Below are 20960 nucleotides of genomic sequence, written 5' to 3'. Positions count from 1 at the left end.
ATAAAAACAGTTGCCGTGCATTTGTGTCATGCACATCGCCAGACACAAGAATGTTTCTTATTGACGCCCTTTTTTAAATTTTAATACTTGTTCGTTTATATATAGAAGAATAAAATTCCGTAACGTCAGATTAATCAAAGTTCAACCTATGAGACTTATTGGATATTTATAAGCTCGAAATTATTATTTTTGGAGCGGGAATGGCACGATAATGGTATGTCTCTGAGTTTATGATTCAGTTACAAAAGATGTCGGGAAAATATAGTTACAATATGTATATATCTTCCCGGTGATGACTGGGTGCGGTATGAGGACTTTAGATATAGAGGGAAAACTAAGAACTACTTCCTCTAAAACTCGTTCCAATGTGATGACGTTGCTCTTAGGAAGGAATGTAGGATTTTATTATAACGAAAAAATGTGTTTAAAATGTCGTTCTAAACGTAAATGTAAATGACACGTGCAAATGACACCTGCGCCACCACCAAGAATCGAAACCAAAACGTTTAACTTACGATTTACATTTTCCGGAGAGATTCCGTCAGATTTCTTACTTGAAAAAAGTAAAGGTTGTTATCGTTTGGAATAGAAGTTCTACTAGTTTGTATGCCTCATAAAGTAGAGGTGATATCGTTCGTAAGAGAAATTCTGCAAGGTTTCGTACCTGATAAGGTAAGGAGGATATTATTTGATAATAGAAGTTCCGCTAGGTATTGTGCCTGATAAAATAAGAGTGATATCGTTCCTAAGAGAAGTTCAACCAGGTTTCGTACATGATAAAAAAAGATGATACGGTTACAAAGAGAAGTTCTCTGCCTGATGAAATAAGGTTGATTTCTCCCAATTTTAAGTTTAGATAAAGAGGAGACGCCCGCTTATAGTCTCACTTCCAATGTTAGTATAGATAAAGAGGAGACCCCCGCTTAAAGTATCCCTCCCAATGTTAAGTATAGATAAACAGAAGACCCGCGCTTATAGTATCGCTCCCAATGGTAAGTATAGATAAAAAGGAGACCCCCGCTTATAGTATCCCACGCAATGTAAAGTATAGATAAAGAGGAGACCCCCGCTTATAGTATCCCTCCCAGTGTTACGAATAGATAAAGAGGCGATGCCCGCTTATAGTATTCCTCCTAATGCTAAGTATAGATAAAGAGGAGAAGACTGCATATAGTATCCCTCCCAATGTTAGTATAGATAAAGAGAAGAAACCACCTTATAGTATGCCACCCTCTGTCAAGTATAGATAAAGAGGAGACGCACGCTTATAGTATCCCACACAATGTTAGGTATAGATAAAGAGGAGACCCCGGCTTATAGTATCCCTCCCAATATTAAGTATAGATAAAGAGGAGAACCCCCTTATGGTATCCCTCCCAATGTTAAGTATAGATACAAAGGAGACCACCACTTATAGTATCCCTCCCAATGTAAAGTATAGATACAGAGGAGACCCCCGCTTATAGCATCCCTCCCTCTGTCAAGTATAGATAAAGAGGAGACGCATGCTTATAGTATCCCACACAATGTTAGGTATAGATGAAGAGGAGACCCCGGCTTATAGTATCCCTCGCAATACTAAGTATAGATAAAGAGGAGACACCCGCTTATAGTATCCCACCCAATGCTAAGTATAGATAAAGAGGAGACCCCCGTTTATAGTATCCCCCCAAATGTACATTATAGATAAAGAGGAGACGCCGGCTTATAGTATCCCTCCCAATGTTAGGTATAGATAAAGTGGATACCCCCGCTGATAGTATCCCTCCCAATGTCAAGTATAGATAAAGAGGAGACGCCGGCTTATAGTATCCCTCCCAATGTTAGCTATAGATAAAGAGGATACCCCGGCTTATAGTATCCTTTCTATTGTAAAGTATATATAAAGTGGATACGCCCGCTTATAGTATCCCTCTCCATGTTAGTATAGATAAAGAGGAGACCCCCGCTTATAGTATCCTTCCCAATGTTAAGTATAGATAGAGGAGACCCCCGCTTATAGTATCCCTCTCAAAGTAAAGTATACATAAAGAGGAGACACCCGATTATAGTATCCCTCCTAATGTAAAGTATAGATAAAGAGGAGACCCGCGCTGATAGTATCCCTCCCAATGTCAAGTATAGATATTGTAAAGTATAGATAAAGTGGATACTCCCGCTTATAGTATCCCTCCCAATGTTAATATAGATAAAAAGGAGACCCGCGGTTATAGTATCCCTCCCAATGTCAAGTATAAAAAAAAGAGGAGACCCCCGCATATTGTATCCCTCCCAATGTTAAGTATAGAGAGAGGGACCCCCACTTATAGTATCCCTCTCAATGTCAAGTATAGATAAAAGAGGAGAACCCCGCTTATAGTATACCTCCCAATGTTTAGTATAGATAAAGAGTCGACCCCCGCTTAAAGTATCACTATCAATGTCAAGTATAGATAAAAAGGAGACCCCCGCTTATAGTATCCCTCCCAATGTTAAGTATAGATAAAGAGGAGACCCCTCGCTTACAGTATCTTTCCCACTGTTAAGTATAGATAAAGAGGAGACCCCCGCTTATAGTATCCCTCCCAATGCTCAGTATAGATAAAGGCGAGACCCCGGCTTATAGTATCCCTCCCAATGTCAAGTACAGATAAAGAGGACACCCCCGCTTATAGTATACTCACCATGTCAAGTATAGATAAAGAGGAGACCCCCGCTTATATTATCCCTCCCAATGTCAAGTATAGATAAAGAGCAGACCCCTGCTTATAGTACCCCTCCCAATGCCAAGTATAGATAAAGAGGAGACCCCGCTTATAGTACCCCTCCCAATGCCAAGTATAGATAAAGAGGAGACCCCGCTTATAGTATCCCTCCCAATGCAAAGTATAGATAAAGAGGAGACCCCGCTTATAGTATCCTTCCCAATATGTATAAATAAAGAAAAGACCCCCGCTTATAGAATCCCTCCCAATGTCAAGTATAGATAAAGAGGAGACCCCGCTTATAGTATACCTCCCAAATTCAAGTATAGATAAAAAGGAGACCCCCGCTTATAGTATCCCTCCAAAAAATCAGTATAGGTAAAGAGGAGACCCCCGCTCATAGTATCCCTCCCAATGCGCAGTATAGATAAAGCGCAGATCCCTGCTAATAGTATCCCTCCCAATGTTAAGTATAGAAAAAGAGGAGACCCCCGCTTATAGTATCCCTCCCAATGTTCAGTATAGATAAAGAGGAAACCCCCCGCTTTTAGTATCCTCCCAATGTTAGGTATAGATAAAGAAGAGACCCCCGCTTACAGTATCCCTTCCACTGTTTAGTATAGATAAAGAGGAGACCCCCGCTTATAGTATCCTTCCCAATGTCAAGTGTGGATAAAGAGGAGACCCCCGCTTATAGTATCCCTCCCAATGCTCAGTATAGATAAAGAGGAGACTCCGGCTTATAGTATCCGTCCCAATGTCAAGTATAGATAAAGAGCAGACCCCCGCTTATAGCATCCCTCCCAATGTCAACTATAGATAAAAAGGGGACCCCGCTTATAGTATCCCTCCCAATGTTAAGTATAGATAAAGAGGAGACCCCCGCTTATAGTATCCCTCCCAATGCCCAGTATTGATAAAGACGAGACCCCTGCTTATAGTATCCCTCCCAATGTTTAGTATAGATACACAGGAGACCCGGCTTATAGTATCACTCCCAATGTTAACTACAGATAAAGAGGAGACCCAGCTTATAGTATCACTCCCAATCTTAACGATAGATAAAGAGGAGACCCCCGCTTATAGTATCCGTCCCAATATCAAGTATAGATAAAGAGGATACTCCCGCTTATAGTATCCCTCCCAATGTAAAGTATAGATAAAGAGGAGACCCCCCGCTTATATTATCCCTCCCAATGTAAAGTATAGATAAAGACGAGACCCCCGCTTATAGTATCCCTCCCAATTCTAAGTATATATAAACAGGAGACCCCCCGCTTATAGTATCCCTCCCAATGCTAAGTATAGATAAAGAGGAGACCCTCGCTTATAGTATCCTTCCCAATGTTTAGTATAGATAAAGAGGAGACCCGTCTTATAGTATCCCTCACAATGTCACGTATAGATAAAGTGGAAACCCACGCTTATAGTACGCTTATAGTATCCCTCCCAAGGTAAAGTATAGATAAAGAAGAGACTCCTCCCCCCCGCATATAGTATCCCTCCCAATGTCAAATATAGATAAAGAGGAGACGCCCGCTTATAGTATCCCACCCAATGTCAAGTATAGATAAAGAGGATACCCCCGTTTATAGTATCCCTCCCAATGCTAAGTATAGATAAATAGGAGACCCCCCGCTTAAAACATCCCTCCTAATGTTAAGTACAGATAAAGAGGAGACCCCCGCTTATAGTATCCTTCCCAATGTTAAGGATAGATAAAGAGGAGACGCTGGCTTATAGTATCCCTTCCAATGTTAAGTATATATAAAGAGGAGACCCCCGGCTTATAGTATCCCTCCCAAGGTTAAGTGTAGATAAAGAGGAGTCGTTCGCTTATAGTATCCCTCCCAACGATAAGTATAGATAAAGAGGAGAGCCCCGCCTATAGTATTCCTTCCCAATGTTTAGTACAGATAAAGAGGAGACGCCTGCTGATAGTATCCCTGCCAATGTTAAGTATAGATAAAAAGGAGACCTCCGCTTATAGTATCCCTCTCAAGGTAAAGTATACATAAAGAGGAGACACCCGATTATAGTATCCCTCCTAATGTAAAGTATAGATAAAGAGGAGACCCGCGCTGATAGTATCCCTCCCAATGTCAAGTATAGATATTGTAAAGTATAGATAAAATGGATACTCCCGCTTATAGTATCCCTCCCAATGTTAATATAGATAAAAAGGAGACCCGCGGTTATAGTATCCCTCCCAATGTCAAGTATAAAAAAAGAGGAGACCCCCGCATATTGTATCCCTCCCAATGTTAAGTATAGAGAGAGGGACCCCCACTTATAGTATCCCTCTCAATGTCAAGTATAGATAAAAGAGGAGAACCCCGCTTATAGTATCCCTCCCAATGCTCAGTATAGATAAAGGCGAGACCCCGGCTTATAGTATCCCTCCCAATGTCAAGTACAGATAAAGAGGACACCCCCGCTTATAGTATACTCACCATGTCAAGTATAGATAAAGAGGAGACCCCCGCTTATATTATCCCTCCCAATGTCAAGTATAGATAAAGAGCAGACCCCTGCTTATAGTACCCCTCCCAATGCCAAGTATAGATAAAGAGGAGACCCCGCTTATAGTACCCCTCCCAATGCCAAGTATAGATAAAGAAGAGACCCCGCTTATAGTATCCCTCCCAATGCAAAGTATAGATAAAGAGGAGACCCCGCTTATAGTATCCTTCCCAATATGTATAAATAAAGAAAAGACCCCCGCTTATAGAATCCCTCCCAATGTCAAGTATAGATAAAGAGGAGACCCCGCTTATAGTATACCTCCCAAATTCAAGTATAGATAAAGAGGAGACCCCCGCTTATAGTATCCCTCCAAAAAATCAGTATAGGTAAAGAGGAGACCCCCGCTCATAGTATCCCTCCCAATGCGCAGTATAGATAAAGCGCAGATCCCTGCTAATAGTATCCCTCCCAATGTTAAGTATAGAAAAAGAGGAGACCCCCGCTTATAGTATCCCTCCCAATGTTCAGTATAGATAAAGAGGAAACCCCCCGCTTTTAGTATCCTCCCAATGTTAGGTATAGATAAAGAAGAGACCCCCGCTTACAGTATCCCTTCCACTGTTTAGTATAGATAAAGAGGAGACCCCCGCTTATAGTATCCTTCCCAATGTCAAGTGTGGATAAAGAGGAGACCCCCGCTTATAGTATCCCTCCCAATGCTCAGTATAGATAAAGAGGAGACTCCGGCTTATAGTATCCGTCCCAATGTCAAGTATAGATAAAGAGCAGACCCCCGCTTATAGCATCCCTCCCAATGGCAACTATAGATAAAAAGGGGACCCCGCTTATAGTATCCCTCCCAATGTTAAGTATAGATAAAGAGGAGACCCCCGCTTATAGTATCCCTCCCAATGCCCAGTATTGATAAAGACGAGACCCCTGCTTATAGTATCCCTCCCAATGTTTAGTATAGATACACAGGAGACCCGGCTTATAGTATCACTCCCAATGTTAACTACAGATAAAGAGGAGACCCAGCTTATAGTATCACTCCCAATCTTAACGATAGATAAAGAGGAGACCCCCGCTTATAGTATCCGTCCCAATATCAAGTATAGATAAAGAGGATACTCCCGCTTATAGTATCCCTCCCAATGTAAAGTATAGATAAAGAGGAGACCCCCCGCTTATATTATCCCTCCCAATGTAAAGTATAGATAAAGACGAGACCCCCGCTTATAGTATCCCTCCCAATTCTAAGTATATATAAACAGGAGACCCCCCGCTTATAGTATCCCTCCCAATGCTCAGTATAGATAAAGAGGAGACTCCGGCTTATAGTATCCGTCCCAATGTCAAGTATAGATAAAGAGCAGACCCCCGCTTATAGCATCCCTCCCAATGTCAACTATAGATAAAAAGGGGACCCCGCTTATAGTATCCCTCCCAATGTTAAGTATAGATAAAGAGGAGACCCCCGCTTATAGTATCCCTCCCAATGCCCAGTATTGATAAAGACGAGACCCCTGCTTATAGTATCCCTCCCAATGTTTAGTATAGATACACAGGAGACCCGGCTTATAGTATCACTCCCAATGTTAACTACAGATAAAGAGGAGACCCAGCTTATAGTATCACTCCCAATCTTAACGATAGATAAAGAGGAGACCCCCGCTTATAGTATCCGTCCCAATATCAAGTATAGATAAAGAGGATACTCCCGCTTATAGTATCCCTCCCAATGTAAAGTATAGATAAAGAGGAGACCCCCCGCTTATATTATCCCTCCCAATGTAAAGTATAGATAAAGACGAGACCCCCGCTTATAGTATCCCTCCCAATTCTAAGTATATATAAACAGGAGACCCCCCGCTTATAGTATCCCTCCCAATGCTAAGTATAGATAAAGAGGAGACCCTCGCTTATAGTATCCTTCCCAATGTTTAGTATAGATAAAGAGGAGACCCGTCTTATAGTATCCCTCACAATGTCACGTATAGATAAAGTGGAAACCCCCGCTTATAGTACGCTTATAGTATCCCTCCCAAGGTAAAGTATAGATAAAGAAGAGACTCCCCCCCCCCGCATATAGTATCCTTCCCAATGTCAAATATAGATAAAGAGGAGACGCCCGCTTATAGTATCCCTCCCAATGTCAAGTATAGATAAAGAGGATACCCCCGTTTATAGTATCCCTCCCAATGCTAAGTATAGATAAATAGGAGACCCCCCGCTTAAAACATCCCTCCTAATGTTAAGTACAGATAAAGAGGAGACCCCCGCTTATAGTATCCTTCCCAATGTTAAGGATAGATAAAGAGGAGACGCTGGCTTATAGTATCCCTTCCAATGTTAAGTATATATAAAGAGGAGACCCCCGGCTTATAGTATCCCTCCCAAGGTTAAGTGTAGATAAAGAGGAGTCGTTCGCTTATAGTATCCCTCCCAACGATAAGTATAGATAAAGAGGAGAGCCCCGCCTATAGTATTCCTTCCCAATGTTAAGTACAGATAAAGAGGAGACGCCTGCTGATAGTATCCCTGCCAATGTTAAGTATAGATAAAAAGGAGACCTCCGCTTATAGTATCCCTCCCAATGTTTAGTATAGATAAGAAGGAGAGCCCCGCTTATAGTATCCCTCCCAATGTTAAGTATAGATAAAGAGGAGACCCCGCTTATAGTACCCCTCCCTATGTTAGTATAGATAAAGACGAGACGTTCGCTTATAGTATCTCTCCCAATGTTAGTATAGATAAAAAGGAGACCCCCGCTTATAGTATCCCTCCCAAAGTTTAGCATAGATAAAGAAGAGACCCCCGCTTATAGTATCCCTCCCAATGTTAAGTAAAGAGGAGACTCCCGCTTACAGTATCCCTCCCAATGTTCGTATGGATAAAGAGGAGACCCCCGCTTATAGTATACCTCCCCATGTTAGTATAGATAAAGAGGAGACGCCCGCTTATAATAACCCTCCAAATGTTTAGTATGGATTGAGAGGAGACCCCCGCTTATAGTATCCCTCCCAATGTTTAGTATGGATAAAGAGGAGACCCCCGCTTATAGTATCCCTCGCAATGTCAAGTATAGATAAGGAGGAGACGCCCGCTTATAGTATCCCTCTCAACGTTTAGTATAGATAAAGTGGAGACTCCGACTGATAGTATCTCTCCTCATGTTAAGTATAGATAAAGAGGAGACGCCTACTTAAAGTGTCCCTCCCAATGTTAAATATATATAAAGAGGAGACACCCGCTTATAGTATCCCTCCCAATGTTAAGGATAGATAAAGAGGAGACGCCCGCTTATAGTATCCCTCCCAATGTTAAGTATATATAAAGCGGAGACCCCCGGCTTATAGTATCCCTCCCAATGTTAAGTGTCGATAAAGAGGAGACGGCCACTTATAGTATCCCTCCCAACGTAAAGTATAGATTTAGAGGAGAGCCCCGCTTATAGTATCCCTCCCAATGTTAAGTATAGATACAGAGAAGACCCCCGCTTATAGTATCAGTCCCAATGTTAAGTATAGATAAAGAGGAGATGCCAGCTTATAGTATCACTCCCAATGTCAAGTATAGATAAAGAAGACACGTCCGCTTATAGTATCCCTCCTAATGTTAAGTATAGATAAAGACGAGACCCCCGCTCATAGTATCTCTCCCAATGTTAGTATAGATAAAGAGGAAACGCCCGCTTATAGTATCCCTCCCAATGTTAGTATGGATAAAGAGGAGGCCCCCGCTTATAGTATCCCTCCCAATTTTAGTATAGATAAAGAGGAGACGCCCGCTTATAGTATCCCACCCAATATTTAGTATAGATAAAGAGGAGACACCTGCTGATAGTATTCCTCGCAATGTTTTTATAGATAAAGAGGAGACCCCCTGCTTATAGTATCCATCCCAATGTCAAGTATAGATAAAGACGAGACGCCCGCTTATAGTATCCCTCCCAATGTTAAGTATAGATAAAGAAGTGACGACCGCTTATAGTATCCCTCCCAACTTTAACTATAGATAAAGAGGAGACCCCCGCTTAGACCATCCCTGCAAATGTTAACTATAGATAAAGAGCAGACGCCCGCTTATCGTATCCCTCCCAATGTTAGTATGGATAAAGAGGAGACGTCCGCTTATAGTATCTCTCCCAATGTTTGTATAGATAAAGTGGATACCCCCGCTTATAGTATCCTCCCAATGTTAAGTATAGATAAAGAGGCAACCCCCGCTTATAGTATCCCTCCCAATGTCAAGTAAAGAGGAGACGCCCGCTTATAGTATCCCTTCCAATATTAGTATAGATAAAGAGGCGACCCCCGCTTATAGTACCTCTCCCAATCTTAGTATAGATGAAGAGATGACCCCGCTTATAGTATCCCTCCCAATGTTAAGCATAGATAAATAGGAGACGCCCGCTTATAGTATCCCTCCCAATGCTAAGTAAAGATAAAGAGGAGACCCCCGCTTATAGCATCCCTGCAAATGTTAACTATAGATAAAAAGGAGACCCCCGCTTATAGTATCCATCCCAATGGTTAGTATAAATAAAGAGGAGACCCCCGCTTATAGTATCTCTCCCAATGTTAAGTATAGATAAAGAGGAGACCCCCGCTTATAGTATCCCTCCCAATGTTAGTATAGATAAATAGGAGACGCCCGCTTATTGTATCTTTCCCAATGTTAAGTATAGATAAATAGGAGACGCCCGCTTATAGTATCCCTCCCAATGCTAAGTAAAGATAAAGAGGAGACACCCGCTTATAGTATCCCTCCCAATGTTAAGTATAGATAAAGAGGAGACACCCGCTTATAGTATCCCTCCCAATGCTAAGTATAGATAAAGAGGAAACACCCGCTTATAGTATCCCTCCCAATGCTAAGTAAAGATAAAGAGGAGACACCCGCTTATAGTATCCCTCCCAATGTTAAGTATAGATAAAGAGGAGACACCCGCTTATAGTATCCCTCCCAATGCTAAGTATAGATAAAGAGGAAACACCCGCTTATAGTATCCCTCCCAATGCTAAGTATAGATAAAGAGGAGACAACCGCTTATAGTATCCCTCCCAATGTTAAGTATAGATAAAGAGGAGACACCCGCTTATAGTATCCCTCCAAATGCTAAGTATAGATAAAGAGGAGACACCCGCTTATAGTATCCCTCCCAATGCTAAGTATAGATAAAGAGGAGACACTCGCTTATAGTATCCCTCCCAATATTAAGTATAGATAAAGAGGAGACACCCGCTTATAGTATCCCTCCAAATGCTAAGTATAGATAAAGAGGAGACACCCGCTTATAGTATCCCTCCCAATATTAAGTATAGATAAAGAGGAGACACCCGCTTATAGTATCCCTCCCAATGCTAAGTATAGATAAAGAGGAAACACCCGCTTATAGTATCCCTCCCAATGCTAAGTATAGATAAAGAGGAGACAACCGCTTATAGTATCCCTCCCAATGTTAAGTATAGATAAAGAGGAGACACCCGCTTATAGTATCCCTCCAAATGCTAAGTATAGATAAAGAGGAGACACCCGCTTATAGTATCCCTCCCAATGCTAAGTATAGATAAAGAGGAGACACCCGCTTATAGTATCCCTCCCAATGCTAAGTATAGATAAAGAGGAAACACCCGCTTATAGTATCCCTCCCAATGCTAAGTATAGATAAAGAGGAGACAACCGCTTATAGTATCCCTCCCAATGTTAAGTATAGATAAAGAGGAGACACCCGCTTATAGTATCCCTCCAAATGCTAAGTATAGATAAAGAGGAGACACCCGCTTATAGTATCCCTCCCAATGCTAAGTATAGATAAAGAGGAGACACTCGCTTATAGTATCCCTCCCAATATTAAGTATAGATAAAGAGGGATTTTGTACCTTATGAATCGTAAAAAGTAATCTTTATTCATGCCTGAAAAAAATAAGTGTGATATCGCTCGGAAGAGAAGTTAACCTGGTACCAAACTGAAGAGACACCCATCTTATTTGTATTTTTATCGCTCGCTCGATTTGTTTTTAATGATTTCAATCCCTTAATAATTATTCCTAGTACGATTTATAAAAAATTTCAATACACCTTTTGAATTAATTCTGCGATTTATTAACTACCCGATTATTCACAACGTGTTATTAATACATTCGTATAAGATTTTACTTATAATTATATATCACCTCTTTTCGGGTTATTTAATGCCGAATCCAGTTATTTTGAAGACATTTTTTTTAATAGAATATATTTGTTTTTTCAAATCGGTTTCTATTTAATCCATAGCTGGGACCCTAACAGTTACCATCACTCCGGATCAGAGTGGACCTGGGAGCAATGGCAATTAAAGGGTGGCTCCACACTCCCCAAAGCTCGCAAGCTGGGGCCTCACCATCGGATATAGGTCATATCTAGGACCAATAAACATAATTAAAAGTATCAGTTAAATATAATTATTATTATAATTATTCCCATTTTATTTTTTATTTTAAATCGTTATGTTTTACTGATTTTTATTTGGACTTTCATTCTCCCTAAATTTATTTGTGACAGGGTCGGCGACAAACCTTGGACATGTTGCGGCAGAGAGCCGCAAGCAATAAAACATATGTCGACCTCCTCGACAGATTTGTATGTCAACCGATTGCCATGGAGACGAATGGAACGATATGTCCCGTCACACGCAACTTCATTAATAGAATGGGATTGTTATTGACACGCCACACCGGAAACCAATGTGAATTTTTTTTTACACGTTGGTCACCACTTATCAAGGCCCGGAAGCCACTCAGGGATAAGGGTTATTGCAAGTACATTACGTTAGTGTGGAGATTTGATGAAGTGTTTACTTAAGGGGGTGGTTCATTAGGAGTTTGTTAACGTTGGACTTGAAGACATCCAAGTTGTAGTCAGGTGGGGAGCAGGCATACGGAACAGAGTTCCACAGGCGTGCAGTTCTAAGAAAGAAGCTTTGTTCATGGAATTGACTTGGCTTTGGCTTTATGAGCACTACAATTCATGGAAACGCCTTGAGCCTGCTCTCGGCCTGTCAAACCACCAGGATTTCTGATGAAACTTTTTGATACTTGCACGAGGGTTTCGGGATCGGTCATTTTATAATGGACTAGAAGATGAACCTGGCGTTGCACAGTCGTAAAATACGCATAAATATTGTTTTTTTTTTAATGCATATTTCTTATTTATAAACAGAAATACCGTAGCTATTAAACGTAAGGTTAAATTCCCTTTAAAAAATGAAGTAAAAAAAAAAAAACGAAACGGAAAGAAACTGAGGCACATCGATGCGAGTAAGTAAAAATATTACTCAAGCTGAGATAGAAACCAAAAACAGTGCGTCAAGTACGATAACCATTACACCAGCTTGACACGATTTTAAAAAGTGTTTTTAAACCAACTCATTCATACTAAACATAAGGCAACTGTCATGTATCACGGCGTCACATGCCCAGTTGTGAAACAGTTGAAAACAGATAAAAATTCGGTAGCCTCCCAGGTATAAATTTTAAAATTTTGACTGCTTGGCAGTTCTTTTTTGCGGATGAAAACGGATTAAAACGTTTTCCCAATATGTGATTATCCTATATACCAAATTTCAAGCCTATAGATAAAAAAGATATTTGAGTATATAGGTTAAGAAGTGTCCTTACGCACACATTCTCATTTATAGATATATACACTAGCAGGCCGCCCGTCGTTGCTCGGTCGTAAAATAAGCTTAAGTATGATATTTCAATTTATGCAGATTTCATATTTATTATTATATTGTACCCAATACATAGAAAAAGTAAAGTAAAAATAAAAATTACTTGGGTACTATCAGCTAGAATCGAAATCAAAACATTTAACGCTCAAGCTTTAGTCGTAAGTGTTTGAGCTATCGCCAGACGGATAAAAAATAGCTAAAAATGAACCGACAGTATGGTTGCGCATGCGTACAAGAGCACTTTAAATCAACTTACGCCTACCGAGTCCAATTGTGACCCATTAACAGCTATTTTTACCGGCTAAAAACCAAATCGAATTCCCTATGTTTCAAGTCTGTAGATAAAAAATTGTATCAATATTTTAGTATAGATCTTTCCTCACACAACAGAGACAAGGTCACACACACACACACACACACACACACACACACACACACACACACACACATATATATATATATATATATATGGGTTAACTATCATTGTATGTTTGTTGTTACATTCCTGGAATGTTATTGACGTTGAACATATTTATTTTACTGTTTATTTATTTATTTATTTATTTATTTATTTTGGTCCCCTTTCAAAAGGAGGGTGGACCTGTAAATTCACCCTTGTCCGTTCGTCTGTACGCCTTGAAATTTTTTGAAAATGTGTACAAACATTAAACATGATATTTGTAAAAAGTAACAGAACAGGGTGCCTTTCGGGTTAAAATGGCCCAAATTGACACTTTTGTGCTTCTTAAAAAATTTGATGCCTTGGATTTTTATAAATCTTTCTGAAAATTTGTAACTAACTGATTTCTATATAATTTTGTTTGTCTGTACTTCGCGATAACTCTTGGGTGTGCCCCAAGAGCTCTTTTAGGGCTAATAAAAATATCTAATTTTAGGGACTATTTTACCATGTTTGTCCAAAATTTATGTCTATTTAGCAGTTTTGCATGGTGCTGAACGAAAATTTAAATATGTTAAGGTTTTGGAAACTTTTGAGGCTAAATGGGGGGGGGAGCAAATGATGGAGTTAATCATTCCTTTTTTTTGCATGGTGCAGAACTCAAATTTACATATGTTAAGGCTTAAAACTGACCCGTTTGTTAATTATTACCAGGATATAACGTCCCCTGGGGACTTTGGAGGCTAATTGGGGGTGGGGGGTCAACTACTGACCTTAGTCATTTTTTTATGCCTCGTTCACTGTGCACTCACGGGGGACACATGCATGCTTTACTTGTTTTTTTTTGTTTTTTGTTTGTTTTTTTGTTGTCGATTCCAGATAGATTTTTATGGACAGTTTTGCTCATTGCGTACCAACCGAAATTAGTATAACACACACACACACACACACACACACACACACACACACACACACACACACACACACACACACACACACATACACCTCTCTTTCTCTCTTTCTCTCTCTCTCTCTCTCTCTCTCTCTCTCTCTCTCTCTGATGTGCTCGTATATTTGCTCGTATCTTTGTGTGTGTGTGTGTATGTGCGTGGTGTGTGTGTGTGTGTGTGTGTGTGTGTGTGTGTGTGCGCGTGCGCGTGTGCGTCCGCTGTTTTTCATGTTTGTAAAACTGAATTAGAATTATATCCTTTCAGTCTCTCACAAGCAACGCTGTCCCTGGAACATCAGAGCAAATCCCAGTGAAATTAACCGACTCTTTTCCAATAAAGAAACCAAACGCGCAAGCGGCAACTTCATCGACAGAAGGGCGTTTGGAAAGTTGTCACCAATCGTCTTCTGAATGCCATTTTACCGATACAATGGCCGACAAAAAAGGTAAATTGAAAAAAAAAAACAAGTATACTTTATTTTTTTATTTTTTATTTTTGGCTTTGATTCATTCCCAACCAAGGTACATTACCCCTGAAAGATAAAAGGGTTATTCTAAATTTCAAACTAAACTCGTAGGTGGCATATTAAGTGAGGAGTTGTGCAGCGAGACGTTTGTTTACATTACATTTTAATTTCTACATGCTGGTATAATCAGGGAGACAGGGAGCAGGAAGCGAATCACAAAGGGTATCAGTTCGAGGACACGAGGTCGGTTTTTAATATGGGGAAAATCAATCCCCCCCCCCCCAAGTGGGGGGTTCACTCTGGATTGGGACAGACATTGTAATTTTCTCAGTTGAATTTTTCTCCATATTAATGTTGCATTTGTAGTGAAAGGTTTTGTCCAATTTCTAAGAATTCTTTTATTTTTTCATCTCATTTATTCTTTCTTCTCCTTATCTTCTTGTTTCTCTTTTTCTTTCTCTTTTTCTTTGTCTTTTTCTTTCTCTTTTTCTTTGTCTTTTTCTTTATTGTCTCTTTCTTACTTCTTTTCTTTTATCTTTTTTTCAAACATGTATCTCCATTTTTCTTCCTGCTTTCTTTAACTTTATTTTGTTTCTTTTGTTATTGCTTTTTTTTCTTTCTCTCTATTTCAATTGGGGGTCGCCGTTTATCAAGGAATAAGGGCCACTCGAGGATAAGGGTTAATAAGTGTCGGGTAGACTATAAGACAACATGATGGTTGGTCAGGATGAAACTTGGGTAGTTTTTAATTTTTAGAGGACGTCTCCGCAAGAATTTATTTACATTAAGCTTGAAAACGACCGTGTTATAGTCAACTGGGAAGCAGCCCGCGATATTATGTTCTTCTATGTATCTCTTTGTCTTTTCGTTTTCTTTTTTTCTTTCTCGCTTCTCTTTAGTTTTTTTTTTTTTTTTTTTTTTCCATGCACACATTCTTTCTTTTCTTTCGTACTTTCTTTCTATTTTTCTTTCCCGGCCTGTTTTCTTCTTCTTTTTTTTGTTTGATTTATACCGTACCTCCATCCTTTCTTTCTTTATTTCTTCACTTTCCTTTCAATTTTTTTTATTTTTATGTCTTTCTTTTTATCAATCTCACCATTCTTTCCCCTTTTCTTCTTTCCGCCATGTTTTATTTTGTAAATTTATTTTTTTAAACCTACCTCCTCTCTTTATTTCTCTATTTCCTTTTCATCTTCTTTTTCAATTTCTCTCCTTCACTTTCTTTTATTTCATCCCATCAATTGTTCTTTCTTTCACTATCTCCCTCTTTTTCCTTTCATTTGAAATTCCACCAAAAATCGACGTTGCTTGACCAGTTTCCATTAATTACAAATACCAGGCGTCATTATAATTTCTCCATCCGCCCAGGTGTAAATTATTTTGTCTTCATCCGTTGGTTAAAACGATGTATACTCCATTTTGACCATTAGAATTTTATATGTATACTAGTTGACCTTGCCAGCTCACTATTGCTTCGCAAAGTTTGTTACTGTTATGGGGGACTTACCCATTCATTCGTAATGGACTCTTCTAATCAGTATAAAAACGCCGAGTCTAATATTCTCGTGGGGAATTATCGTGATCCTAACATTGAAAGGTTCGACAATCAGTCCGACGGAAACTGGATCATTTTGGCGATCTTTTTTCTGTCGAACTGATACATATGTTCTTGGTACTTCTAGGAGGCTTATCCTACCACACACACACACACACACACACACACACACACACACACACACATATATATATATATATATATATATATATATATATATATATATATATATACACGTTGACACACCGGTTCTCGTCAAGTCACCGAAGTTGAGCCTGGTTGGTACAAGATGAGTGACCATTTGGGAATTCTAGGCGCTGTATGTGCTCTCCGCTTATCTCAGCATTTGTTTCCAGTCGCCCTGTACATACTTCACTTGCCACTGGTATCTAACAATGTCGTCTCAGGAGAGGTGCGGTTGGAGATTGCGAACCTCTTGCCACATAAATTTCACGTGCAGGCACCCCTTTGTGGGTATCCATAGTCTGTCAAAGACTAAAGAAGCCTGTTATATATATACATATATATATATATATATATATATATATATATATATATATATAACACGCTTCTTCAGCCTGTTATATATATATATATATATATATATATATATATATATATATATATATATATATATATATATATATATATATAAAACACGCTTCTTCAGTCTTTATAAGAGAATTAAACTATATAATGATTATATATATGTTATATTGTCTATTTATAAAATGAGCGTTTGTTGTATATTGGTTGAAATTGGAATGGAGATGATATATTAAAACGTGTCTATTTATAAAAGACTGAGTGTTTGATTATCTTATCAGAGTTAATGTCGTTTGTGTGTGATCATCTAGTGGTCTTTCTATTACATATGTTCATATGCTGTTAAGTGTGAATATGTGTGTGACAGGTCATTTGAACATACCTTCTGCCATTTTGTTGGTCCATCTGGAAATTCTCGTCTGGGAGGGAGACTTGATACCTGTTTTTGGGGACGAAGATTTATTTCACACCAAGACAAGAAATTGGTTCTATAGTTTATTTCACTTTCCCAGATGTTTTGCAGAAGGTGGAAAGTGAATTTGGCCTGTGTTGTTTTATTCTTCTAGGTCTTATTTCTACCACGTCAGCGTTCGTCCCCTCTCCCCACCAGCGAAGGGGAGGAGACAACGGCAAAGCCGTCCGCTCTCGTCCAAGTCGCAATCGATTCAGCTAACCTGATCGCATGACTCACACGCAATCCAATCAGCTGATCTTGACTTCCGGTCAACGTGTCTACACTATAACTCACCTCTTCTCTCTCTCTCTCTCTTTCTCTCTCTCTCCATTCTCTAACATTTATATATATATATATATATGTAATCATTACATAGTTTAATTCTCTTATAATTGTAGACTTTTGAGAAGTTGGCTTATGCAAATGCTAAGTCTATTTCTATTTAACAATTTTAGTTAAGGCTTTTTTGTTGTTTTTCATCCTTATATAGTTGAATTATCTTTTGTAATTGTAAACATTTTTAGAAATTGGATTATGTAGGTGCTAAGTCTGCGATAGGCTAAAAAGTACGAATAACAATAATCCTCTCAAAAATTCAGAAACGTTCAGCTTGTCTCTCTATATTTAATAAAATGGAAACGTTTTCCCCCAATTATCGACAGTATAGGAAACTAACGACATCATTCCTATGCAAATTTTTAGCACTCATCATTTCAAAATACTATCGCAACCTGTTTTCGCGCAAAAGTACACACATTTCTTCGCTTATTAATAAATGCTACAATTTATCCGCCCTGACTCGCTCTCCCAAATACATAACCAAACATAGACAGGGGCAAATACTTTTTTTCTTTCTTTGAATTTATTCCTCCCACACAACCCAAAATAATCGAGTTTTTTTCTTTGAATTTATTCCTCCCACACAACCCAAAATAATCGAGTTTTTTTCTTTGAATTTATTCCTCCCACACAACCCAAAATAATCGAGTTTTTTTTTTCAAAATCATACTTCGCCACATGACACTGGTGAATTATTCGACTTCTTAAATGCATTTTCTTTCATGCTTAAAACTTGAAAATAACGAACGGTCTCTATTTAATTCTTAGTTTAGCAGAATGACGAAATAGCTGCAAGAACTGTTAGCACTATACCGTAACCATAAAAAACAGTCGCTCTTCAGATTAAAAGTTCGTATTTTCGAACGCGGTCATAAACATTCGCATGACCACTTTTGCATACGTTTTTCGTACTTTCTTTAACGTTGTTATTCAGTAAAGAAAAAAATTTAATACAACTCATTTAGTTGATTGAGCGAACACACAGACACACACTGATACATTCACACAACCCTACGATTAAACAGGATTTCGGATCACTCCTCTGCATAAACAGCTTAGACAGTGATTCGTGCTTTTAGGATATGATATTTTTGTTGTGATACTGCTAATAAGTATATTACTTATTGCAATTATTATTATTATTATTATTATTATTATTAATGATATTATTATTAGTAGTAGTATTAGTAGTAACATTGTTACTGTTACTTCATGTTTTACTAGTACTGCTATTACAGCTATAATATTTTTGTTTGTTTTAAACGTTGTCATCTTCTTTATTGTTCAAACGTTTTTTTTTTCTTTTTACGTAAATATTTAATCAAACTTGAACATCATATCCACATATGGCACAGTTTTTTTTTATCCAGACGCGCACACATCGGGCTCGACCAGGAATTTTTCTGCCAATCAAAAAAAATTGATAAAACGCATTTTTTTCGTATTTTTGTTATTCTTATTATTAGTGGTAGTAATAGCAGTAGTAGGAATAATATTGCTATGCTTATTACTTTATAGCAACAGTACTATCTGCATTATAACAGTTTGGATTTGTTTTAATCTTTCTATTATTCAAACGCAATTTTCTTTTTATGTAAAATGTGTATTAAAATTGAACATCATATCTACATATAGCACTGTTTGTCTTGTTTTATACAAACGCGCACACATCGGGGCTCGACCATGAATTATTCTGCTATCCCCCTCCACACACACACACACACACACACACACACACACACACACACACACACAACCTTGATCATTGATATGAATTCTCGGGCAACGTCACGCAACAGGTGGGCTACTTCTTGATATTTGTTCATTGTTCACTTGTGTCTTTCTTAATCATTACAATTACAGCTGGTTGTCTCCGTTCATCTGCTCGAAGCAAGTGGCCAATTCGATGTTATGCTCCTTTGTCTTTCAACGTAAATAACCATGAGGGTGGAGCGTGCTCGCTGGCGCTAGTATCGAACGCATACGGCGCCGATGGAACCAACACAACGGCGGAGATATTCCTCTTTCGATCTGGATACAACTGCAACCATTTTGGAACGGTGTCAATTGCCAAGAGTCACAAAGGTAAGTCAATCATTGTTATGCGTTCTGCATTTAATGTCGGTTCTGTAGGCAGGCCTGTGCCCCACCGTGTCCCCCCCCCTGCTTGACAACAATCGCCAACCCCAACGCTGTGTGTTGTGGATTCCTTATCTTTCGTCTTTTCTTCTGCACGGGTTGTCGTCTCTCAAATTAACGGCTGTCAAAAAGATGAGCATGGGTTCACAAACACAAAAAAAACTAGCTGTACACACTCAGCGTTTCCAGGTAAAATACATATTGCCGCACAAAGGGTTTAGTCACACACTATTTAAGATATGCAAAATATCCGCTGTTGTTACGGTTTTCCATGAAAGTTGACAATATTTTGGATTTTTGGAAGCATAAAATATAGCCATCTTCATTTATGAAATTTAAACAGAGAAATAAAATCCCACAGCTTAAAAGGGAAATAACTCATACGTTAAATGAAAACTTATTTCAGTTATTAAACGTATCTAGTGTTTGTTATACTAATAATTACAAATAAAATAAATTGAATGTAAATTAAATTAAAAATAAATTAAATAAATCTATTTTATATAATATTTCTAAAAAGAATATTTGAATCAATTCTATTAGTAATTATGTTAAAATGTTTTTGATTACTGATAAGGGTATGACCCCAATGATTCTGACGATCTTACTTATAACTTACGGTTAGGACAATTAACCAATCAGAAGCCTTCAAATTTGTTATAAAAATACCGAATCTCCTAACTGCATTCTACGGTTCCAGGTGAGAATTGTCTAAAGATAGCGGTTTCAATCCTACCCAAAGCCGGCAAGAGGCTTACTTGGCCAAATCGTGATGAGACGACAGCAACTATGGAAGGCAGTAATTGCTGAAAATGCAGTTTGGAGATTCAGAGTTCCTATCCCGTCGCGGTTACCACTTGATGAATGCCAGAGGAATAGTTGGCCGAAACGCTGTGAAACAATAACTAAGAAAGATGAGAATAATAGTCCGCAATAAATAAATTAATAAATAATACTCATCTCAATAATGAACTCCAATTAAGAATGAAGTTCAAATCAGAATTATATTAGTACAAATCTTTGCTGACCAACCCGAAGACGGTACCAAAAGTAAGTCATATTGGTATTCGCTGTTTTTAACCTTTAACGTCTAATAATGATTATTTTTTGTAAATTTCACTTTTGTTCGTCCCAAACAAGGTATACAGCCAGTAAACAATAAGGAGTTACTGTGATAGGGGCCAGAATTATAGGGCAAATATTTACTGACCAAATCAAAGACGGTGCCAAACGTATATAATATT

General features: G+C 38.7%; 1 protein-coding gene across 3 annotated transcripts in view; it reads left to right on the top strand.

The window, feature by feature from the left end:
- The window catches only part of LOC145265545 (uncharacterized), a 188850-nt gene that overhangs the window by 7814 nt on the left and 160076 nt on the right, over positions 1-20960 (top strand). For all 3 annotated transcript variants that reach the window (XM_080121509.1, XM_080121508.1, XM_080121510.1), the window contains exons 2-3: positions 14482-14662; positions 19441-19662. In XM_080121509.1, the coding sequence (XP_079977635.1) occupies positions 14482-14662; positions 19441-19662 (403 nt within the window). The remainder of the gene's footprint in view (positions 1-14481; positions 14663-19440; positions 19663-20960) is intronic.

Source organism: Euprymna scolopes, chromosome 40 (assembly GCF_053919585.1).
Source record: "Euprymna scolopes isolate OS-2025 chromosome 40, ASM5391958v1, whole genome shotgun sequence".
Lineage (NCBI taxonomy): Eukaryota > Metazoa > Mollusca > Cephalopoda > Sepiida > Sepiolidae > Euprymna > Euprymna scolopes.
The sequence above is the reverse complement of the archived record's forward strand: the minus strand, read 5'-3'. Positions and strand labels throughout refer to the sequence as shown.